Genomic DNA, 10,324 nt, shown 5'->3' on the forward strand with positions numbered 1-10,324 from the left:
CAATTGAGGTGGAGCCTGAGCAGTCTGACCTCACCCCTGATCACAGTCAAGCTGATGAAATTTCTAATTCCCCATCACCATCAGCTGATCCACTTGGCCAACAACCTAATCCAGACAATTTGAGGAACTGGAAACTGGCTAGAGATAGAACAAAGAGGACCTCAAAACCACCAGCCAAGTATTTAGATGCATAATTTCTATTCTATGCTTTGCTAGTAGCTGAGGAAGTTGAATATTCAGAGCCTTGTTCATATAATGAAGCAATGCAAAGTAAGGAATTGGAAAGATGGATGCAAGCAATGATTGAGGAGATAGAATCTTTGCTAAAAAATGGAACATGGGTTTTGGTGGAGAAACCTGATGGGAGAAGAGTTGTGAGCTGTAAATGGGTTTTTAAGAAGAAAATTGAGGCTGCTGAACCAGATGGAGTGAGATTCAAGGCCAGATTGGTGGCAAGGGGGTTCACACAGGAGCAAGGTGTAGATTTTGATGAGGTCTTCAGCCCTGTGGTGGAACATGCTTCCATCAGATTATTGTTAGCCATTGTAGCAAGAAGAGACTAGGAGCTTGAACAGCTTGATGTGAAGACAGCTTTCTTGCATGGTGAGCTCAGAGAGACAATATATATGATGCAATCCGAGGGCTTTGTCAAGTCAGAGGATAAGGGAAAGGTGTGTCTACTGAAAAAGAGCATCTATGGCTTGAAGCAAGCTAGTAGGCAATGGCATAGAAAGTTTGATGACCATATGATCCGCAGTGGCTTTGTGAGCTCAAAATATGATGAGTGTGTGTATATCAAGAGTCAAGGTGGAGCTGTTGTGGCTTATCTATTACTCTATGTTGATGATATGTTGTTGGCTGGTGCTTGCAAGAATGAAGTGCAGAAAGTGAAGAATGATCTCAGTGTTTGAGATGAAGGACCTTGGGTCAGCAAAAAGAATCTTGGGCATGACAGTAATCAGAGACAGAAAGGAGAAGAAAATCTGGTTGACTCAGGCAGATTATGTATCAAGGATGCTCAAGAAGTTCGGGTTAGACAATGTTAAGGAGGTCTCAGTTTCCTATGGGCCAACACTTCAAGTTGTCAGTTCATCAAGCTCCAAGATCTGAGGTAGAAATAAATGAGAAGCAGAAACTCCCTTATGCTAGCATGATTGGTAGCATTATGTATGCCATGATTAGCACAAGGCCGGATATAGCCCAAGCTGTTTCTATTACCAGCAGTTTTATGTCGAACCATGGGAAGGAGCATTGGTTAGCCTTGAAATGGTTGATGAGATATATGAAAGGGGCCAGTGACATTGGGATTCTGTTTGATGGTGCAAATGAAGTATGTGGTGATGCTTTGGTGGGATGGTCAGATTCTGATTTTGCAGGAAACATAGACACAAGAAGATCCCAATCTGGATATGTGTTCACTCTTTATGGAGCTGCAGTAAGCTGGAAGAGCAGTCTCCAATCAGTGGTTGCACTATCCACAACCGAAGCTGAGTTTATGGCTTTAACAGCTGCGGTAAAGGAAAGCTATTGGCTAAGGGGGATTTTGAAAGACTTTGGTGTAGTTCAAGAATCAGTGGCTGTTGGTTGTGACAACAACAGTGCGCTTTGTGTGTCCAAACACCAAGTATACCACGAGAGAAGTAAACATATAGACGTGCACCTACATTTTATCCGAGAGAAGATAGATGAAGGCGAAGTAAAGGTATTCAAAGTAGATACCACTGAGAATCCGGCTGATATGCTTACTAAGCCGGTGTCAAGAAGCAAGCTTGGATCATGTATGAAGCTTGTGAGTTTATGCAAGATATGTTGATAATCGGCAGAGCAATCAAGGTGGAGATTTGTGATATGATTGCACAGCCGTGAAGCTGAAGACGAAGAAAGGAGCTCACTTGAGCTTTGGAGCTTCATGGGCTGTCAGATTGAGTATTAGTTAGATGGTTAAATCTGGACCATTGGATCAACTCAGCCGTTGATCTCTATTAGGTTTAAATAGAATTTCTTAGTTTGTTAATTCTGTTTTTCCCCAATCTCAATCTCTCTGTGACTAAGCTCAGAAATCAAATCAATAAAACTCTCTCTTCGTTTTCGCAACTCATCTTCATCTCTCAATAGACACGTTTCACTTTCACTTACTTTGATTGATAAAAAGGGAGTGTCAATTAAGCTAGCAGGCTTGACAAACCTAAAACTCTACAATCAATGATAATTAATAGCAGCCTGGCCCGCTGTAAACTTATTGTTAGGTCCAATTTATATAAGAATAAAATTAGGGCCAATAAGATTGGGCCGGTTCAGGCCAGGTGTGAATTTACTTATACTATTTGATTTGATTTACGATGCAAGTTGCAATGATTATTTCTGTTCAATTTAGCTAGATTTGTTTCATGATGATGAAAGTTGCATCGAAAGCTGTACTAAATTAATTTATTAATAAAAAATAGTTGAAGTCATTAAAATGAACTTTTGAAAGGAAGTAATTTTCTAATTCTATCTTTCATCTTCTAAAAAATAAAATAGGAATATAAATTATATAATCAGAGGAGACTGAGTTATGATCTCGAGATTCTTAAAGAAATTCATTGAGATAAGCAGCAAAAAATAATTTATCTGACTGCCTCTCTTTCATATGTTTGACATTGTTATTATAATCATTTAATCCAGCTATTTTCTCATTATTTTATTTTCAATTGTTTCCCTTGCACATGGTTTACATTAGTAATAGTGCAAGTCAGCTATTTTATTTTGTAAACTATTTTTTATTCTCCATTTACTTAGAGTTACTTAACTTCAAAAAATTGACCAGATCGAGTTTATGCATTTGTCGTTCAAAATCCTCCAAATCTGAAATAAATCGAAAAGAGAGTGTGATTGAATCCAAAAATCAATTCGAAACCAGCACATATAAGAAAGATTCATGAAAAAAAGGTATTTTTTTTCTCCATTTCCATAGTTTCAGAATTATTTAGATAATTATATATTTATATGTGTTTGAATTTGAGACCTTTCACTTTAGAAATTTGATTAAATGCAGAACCATTTCGTTTACAGTTTTTTTTTTTTTTTTTTTTTTTTTTTTTTTTATCATCAAAGTATTTGAATTTGTTGGAAAAGAGCCTGAAAAGCCCTTCATCTCCATAGGGGAATCTCATTAAACATTTGGAGCATTTCATCGAACAGATGGAGCTTTCCCCGAAGATCTGTATCAGTCTTAAATCCATCATTGTAACCGAAGCCTTAGTTTTACTAGTAAAATGAGAAAACTGCGAAGTGCATTTTTATAATTGATTATGCGTGATAAATTAATGATTTCTAAAGTTGGATATTTATTTTTCCCCTAAGAAGGTCATATTATTGCCATTACCAAAAGTTAGGCTTAAATTCCAACCTCTTATTTTACTCTGTCTTACTTTATTCATTTTCTACTTTTTTTTAAACTTTTACTTTTTTATCTATCTACTTAACACACTAGACATGCCTTTCTTACACTCCGTGCCAAAAAGATATGCTTCGACTACGAGGGAACGGAGGAAAGAGTGTTATTTAGGGAGGCTTTCGATTAAATTATGTTATCTAAAATCCATAATTTATCGAAGAAAGTAAGATGCATGAACGATGATAAATTTTCACGACTTACATTATTTAAACTTTCTAAGCTGCCTAATCTTTTTTGTATACAAATTATTTTAGTACTTTTAATTATCCGCTAAAATTTGACCATATTTGAGTTTATGAATGTGCAGTTAATAATCTCTTTCAACTCTAGAAGATATCACAATTGCTCGTAGATACATCGAAAAAAGAGAGTAACTGAATCGGAAAATCAAAACGACACCAGCAAACAAAAGAAGAGAATTTCACAAAAAGGTATTTTCTCTCCTTCCTGTTATAGTATTGTGTAAAAATTCTTCACAAGATCGTAAACTTTTCAACTTTTCTAAATCTTCCATGAATATTTTCATAATATCTTGTGTTATTAACATGTATGATTTATTCAACGCTATGTTCGTCATGTTAAGATCCGAAAGCATTATCATAATTGCAAAAAAATATGTTTATTAAATATTATTGAAATATAGTACTTCCTCCGTTTCTTCATAGTTGAGGCGGAACTTTTCGGCACGGAGTTTTAGAAATGAATGTTGGGTGAGTTAAATAAATAGATAAAAAAAGTAAGAGAGAGGAAAGGTAGAGAGAATAAAGTATAAAGTGAATAAAGTAGAGAAAATAAAGTAAGAGAGAGTAAAGTAAGAAAGAGGAAAAAGTTACCATATAAGGAAACGACTCAACTATGAAGAAACTTCCCGAAATGGTAAAATGACTCAACTATGAAGAAACGGAGGGAGTACTAACTTTTAGTTTATTAATGTTAGCTTTTGCATCGTACATCTGGATAGGCTGTGAAATTAGCTAAGGCTCTGTTCGGTATTATGAAATTGGGTAGCGGAATTGGAATTGGAGCTTCCAATTCCAAATCCAATTGTTCAGTACTACAAAATGTTTGGATTTGGAATTGAATTATATTTCCAATTCCTCCTGGTTCCACAATTTGAATTCTATACGAAAAGAAGATAATTGGAATTTCAAATTTCAAATAATAATATAATTGCACTATCAACACACACACAAACAAACACACACCTGCACACCTAAACACATACACACGCCTGCACACACACACATATATATATACACACACCTGGACAAACACACACACACACACTTGCATAATTTCTTTAAATTCAACTTCATACCAATTATATCAATTTAGTGACCAAACGATTTGGAATTGGATTATAATTCAATTCTTTCTAATTCAATTCCGTAGAATTCTAATTCCAATTAAATTCCAATTATGTGTGCCAAACGGACACTAATAATATTTGAACCAATTTAAGTTGCATGGAAACATAAATAGAGAAAAAGGGTTTACAAAAACATGAATTTTTGGACACCTAAATTCCATATTCTTCAAATTATGTAACATTAAGAATTATATTTTTTCTCTATAACCTTACTAATTAATAGTATCTACACAAATACAAGTACAACCGATTACCAAATTCCAAAAAGGTATAACCAATTACCAAATTCCAAAAAGTACAACCAATTACCAAATTCCAAAAGGTAATCCCTTCATCCTGTTCAAAGTTGAATTTTTTTTTTGGCACGCGATTTTATGCAATATTGTTTACGTATAGTCTGTAAAGTGGAGATAAATAAATTAGAGAGTGTGTTTCTATTTTCAGAAATGGCAAATTGTCATAAAAATCACAATATATAGTCGAATTTTGCCCCCGTTCAATACATTTCAAAAATTGAATTATAAATCACGAAATTAAGTCATTTTCTTAGGTTGACACATGTTTATTTGGTGGGTGGCTAATGTAAAATAGGCTGCCACATCATCACATATTTTGCCGGGAAGAAGGCGTATGAGATAATTCTAAAAACTGCAATCTTTGTTGTTTTTATAATTCAGTTTTTGAAAAGTGTGGAAGGGATCGGAATTTGACCATCTTTTGCGATTTACTTGGCAAAATACCATTTTAGTATTGTGTCACCTTAAGTTAGACATCACGTATCATAATAATACTCCCAATTCTTGAAACAAGACACAAATAGGAAATAAAAACAAGGGAAAAAGCTAAATAGAAAGTTGATTTACATGCAGTTGTTGTAGAAGCATACACATGGCGGAGGCTGCGGTCTTAGGGATGATACAAGATCTCGAGAGGTTCCCTCCTAAACGTACAGATGTCTCCGAGCGTTCGATGTTTGAGAAAAAAATTGTAGTGCTGAAAGATATGTTGGATTTCATGAGAGACTTGAAAATGGAAGACAGGAGCAAGCTAAGACATTTCATGGCCGACTTGGTCGAGTGGGCTGAACGTGTCAAGTACATGGGCCTTTATGATTACGAAATGCATTACATGTTAGAGAATCTCCAAGACGAGATCAAGATAATAAAGATGCGGATGATAAACTTTGTAGCTGATGAGAAAAATATTGGAGACGAAGAAGCAGAAGAAGAAGAGGAAGAAGTTGTGGTGGGGTTGGAGAAAGACGTGAAGCAGTTGCTTGACCGAGCGATTTTGAAAAAATCTAATGAGTTAGAGATTTATTCTATAAAAGGCATGACTGGTATCGGGAAGACAACTCTCGCCAGACAAGTGTACAAGGCCGGGGCTAGCAAGTTCCAGCGTCACGCCTGGGTATCCATTTCTAGTGGCACTAGTAAGAAAGAGATACTTATGAAACTGATACAGCAAATGGTGGTTGGACATGAAAGAGATCCGTCATTGGAAGAAATGGACAACCGAAGTCTCCAACAGATGCTTCGCCAACAACTGGAAGGCATGTTATATTTCATAGTGTTGGATAATGTGCTGGAAGGAAGGGAATTGTCTTACATCTTGCAAGCTCTTCCATCTCAAGGTATATATCTCCATCTGTTTTATTTATCTTAAGAGAGAAATTTTCAACTGATGCTATAAGTATTTAACAAAATGATGCAGTTATAGAATATATGACTTTGATGGCTAAGAAGGTTATATTTTAGATTTTATTTATTTCTTAGTTAGTAGAATTAGTAGATGGAAACATATTAATTTTTTTTCCTTCTACAAAATTAGGTTTTTCCTTTGCCTATATAAAGGCTTTTTAGACTTTGAATATACTCCCTCTGTCCCGGCTAAGATGACACATTGCTTAGCCGGCACGGAATTTTAAGAGTTATTAGTTAAAGTGTTTAATTGGAGAGAGAGAAGGTGAGTGTAAGTATTAAAGTAGATGAGTGTAAGTATTAAAGTAGAGAGATAAAGAAGGATGGATATTTTAATAGGAGTGAGAAAAAGTGTTTGGGTGAATTAATTGGAGAGGGAAAGTTACCAAGAAAGCAAATGTGTCATCTTAGTTGGGACAAACTAAAAAGGAAAACGTGTCATGTTAAGCGAGACGGAGGGAGTGTAATTTTACATCGAGTTTTTATACTACGAAGTTCTCAATAAGTTTGAGTTCTTTATTTACCTGTTCAGTCATTCTCATACGTTTCTGTATTCATTTGCATCATTTGGTATTAGAGCCATCATAATTCCCTTGATTGCTTTCTCAAGTCAGTCATTCTCATATGTTTTCCATAAGACTCAAAGTTTTGTTTGCTTTCTCAAGTCTAATTAACGTTTGATGATGCAAATGATGATGGCTCTGATACCAAATGATTCAATTGAATACAGAAACGTATAAGAATGACTGAACTAGTAAATAAAGAACTCAAACTTATTGAGAACTTAGGAGTATAAAAACCTAATGTAAAATTATACTCCCTCCATCCCAGATAATTCGACCCAGTATTCCATTTCGGGCCGTCCGACATAATTTGTCCCACTTCACTTTTACCATTTTTCGTAGTAGACCCCATATTCCACTAACTCATTCCTACTCACATTTTATTATAAAACTAATACTTTAAAAGTAGGACCCACATCCCACCAACTTTTTCAACTCACTTTCCATTACATTTCTTAAAATCCGTGCCGGGTCAAAGTGTCCCAAATTATCTAGAACGGGGGGAGTATATTCAAGTCTGTCTTTTTAGTTAAACAATGAGGCATTTATATAGACAAAGGGAAATCCTAAACTTATAGAAAATAAAACTAAAAGGAAAATAAGCGAAAAAAGAAAAACTTAATTTGTAGAAGGAAAAACAATTAATATTTTTTCCATCTACCAATTCTACTAACTAGAAAATAAATAAAATCCAAAATATAACTTTCTTAACCACCAAGTCATATATTCTATAACTGCATCACAAAATACCTATATCAAATAATTGTTCATTAGCCTTCCAAGTATCCTTTATGTAATAATTGTTCTTATGATGCTTATATATAAATAGGTGCAGACCGCACTGGAAGCAAGTTGCTGTTAACATGTCGCCATGATATTAGAAACTCCTATGTCAGTAGTACTCATAGGGTCAAATATATTCATGAGATGAATGCTTTGGATTCTGATAAGAGCTGGAAATTGTTTGTGAAAACAATAGAGAAATTTACAAGTGATGAGAACAAATTCACAAAGGAGTTAGAGAGGAAGGGCAGAGAGATGTTGAAAAAATGTGGCGGTTTGCCAATGGCTATAATAAATGTTGCAAGGCAGAAAGCAAAACAAAGACTTTCGGGGATTGAATGGGAAGAGCTTTTTGATTCAATTGATTTGAGTGAATCATTGAAGTTATTGGAACTGATGTATCATGAATTGGGAAAACATCTCAAGTCAAAGTTCTTGTATTTGTCCCTTTTTAAGGAAAATGCAGTGATTAGAGAAGAAAAGTTGGATCAGATTTGGGCTGCAAATGGATTAGATAGTAAAGGAGATATAGGGCCTTTTCAAGAACGTGAGGGTTTTGCTCATAGATCGATTCTTGAAGTTGTCAAGCAGCAATTTCAGAAAAGAAAGTATCGCCTCAATCCTCTATTACACATGATATCAATCAAAAAAGCAGAAGAGGAAATGGGCTTAGAGATATTAAGGAGCAACGTAAACAGTAGGCCCTCTCAGAATGCCCGTCATCGTGTTGTCCATTGTGGTAGAGACAAGTTTAATCATTTCACGAATGACGATGGAAAAAAACTTATTTCTCTCGTCTTCCATGGAGGTGGTGGCTACTTGGACGATACTAGCTCGTCTTATTGGGAGAGTTTTGAATCACTCAAAATACTTGACATGGAAGATTTTGGGGTGAAGACTTTATCCGAAAATATTGGAGCATTGATTGAGTTAAGATACTTGGGATTGAGAAACAACTACATACAAGAGATCCCACACTCGTTGGGAGGCTTGAAAAATCTTGAGGCTCTTGATATAGCACAGAACTTTATGGTGGAGGTCCCGGATATTATGTGGGAAATGGACAGCCTTCGTGATGTCCAAATGTCTAATGTGATTTTCCGGAAGCCTTTGAAAGTAGATGCCTTAACGAATCTGAATAGCCTAACCTACATCTCGATTTATGATTGGACAAATGAGGTATGTGGCTTGGAGACAATGTTAGGACTCCAAACTTTGGGCATTGAAGAAGTTGATGAAAACTCGGATTTAGGCACGCTCTTTGCATCTCTAGCTAAGGCTCCGGAAACCCTATCGTTTTAGAAGCATGCCGTGTTTGGATGAAATTGGTGTTTTGAAAAGACTTAGGGTACTAAAACTAGATGGGCGTATAAGTAGGCTACCAAGTGCAGATAACATACCTCATGCGATTGAGTACATAGCATTGGTAAATACTCGTCTTCCTGAAGACCCCATGCCAGTATTGGAGGAGCTCTATTTCCTAAGACACCTCAAACTGCGAAATGCATACACTGGTCGAGAAATGGTGATCCTACATCGTGGATTTCCCAGTCTCAAAGTGCTTTGCGTCAATGAATTGTGGAATCTTAGAAAGATTCAAGTTGCTGATGATGCAATGCCGGGTCTCAAGAAACTAGAAATCAATAACTGTCAACAGCTGGAGACACTCCCAGAACAGATATCGAGGGAATGGAGATATAAAACATTTATGATGTATGAACTGGAAGAGTTTAAGATGGTAACAACCAAACACATTGCAACGAAGATCAGAAATTCAGGTTTGACCTCTGAAATTTGTGTGGAGGATATCTATCCATAATATGAAGTGGATATATCTATCAGGTTAGTTGAGTGCACTTTTTCCTTCTTTCATTTTCCCTTTATGTATTTGCAAATACTAACTTGGTCTACAGTCTTCAGTGGACAAAATACATTAGAAAGATACAAGTTGTAGAGGGCCATGACCAGGCATCGCTGCAAAGATCATCGACCACAGTATCTTGAAGATTTTGTCTACGATTGTTTCGTTGAGTTATCCTTTGTTTTTGGTATCTAATTAGTTTCTATGTATCAAGTCGAGCATAATTATATGTTCCATTCCGGGTTTTCTTTGTCGGTTCTTTCCCTGGATGCAAAAGAGAGTCAAACCGCATCCCAATTAATAAGTAGTACAATATTATTTGTCAATTTCTTCATCTCTCATTCGAATCAGGGTTTCTAGTATGTGTTTTAGAGCACTTTATAATAATGTATATGTAACAGTTAACTTTAACTATTCATCCTTAAACATACAAATTGTGCAAGAACACGAATGTTAATGTAGTATTTCAGGTATCGATCCGCAACGAGGTTGTTAATTTGAGCTAGAGCAGTAAATGTGGATAATGGTGATTCGATAAAATATGAAAGTGAGGCAAACATGAAAATTAATGAAATCACAAGATTAAAAGCACTGATCCTAATATGCATGCAC

At 35.6% G+C, this 10,324-nt stretch overlaps 1 protein-coding gene and 1 pseudogene across 1 annotated transcript; both read left to right on the forward strand.

The window, feature by feature from the left end:
* Positions 1–1,039: 1,039 nt before the first annotated feature.
* LOC125195569 (secreted RxLR effector protein 161 pseudogene) lies at positions 1,040–1,813 on the forward strand (annotated as a pseudogene).
* A 1,018-nt stretch (positions 1,814–2,831) lies between these two features.
* Positions 2,832–10,025, forward strand: LOC125196956 (putative disease resistance RPP13-like protein 2). The gene is made up of 5 exons (XM_048095623.2): positions 2,832–2,928; positions 3,744–3,867; positions 5,675–6,438; positions 7,898–9,693; positions 9,765–10,025. Exons 3-4 carry the CDS (start codon positions 5,694–5,696, stop codon positions 9,151–9,153), a joined length of 2,001 nt encoding a protein of 666 aa, XP_047951580.1. The 5' UTR covers positions 2,832–2,928; positions 3,744–3,867; positions 5,675–5,693; the 3' UTR covers positions 9,154–9,693; positions 9,765–10,025.
* The last annotated feature ends 299 nt before the right edge of the window (positions 10,026–10,324 follow it).

The sequence above is a fragment of the Salvia hispanica genome, chromosome 4 (genome assembly GCF_029641045.1).
Source record: "Salvia hispanica isolate PSC_SH4W2 chromosome 4, Shi_PSC_v1, whole genome shotgun sequence".
Lineage (NCBI taxonomy): Eukaryota > Viridiplantae > Streptophyta > Magnoliopsida > Lamiales > Lamiaceae > Salvia > Salvia hispanica.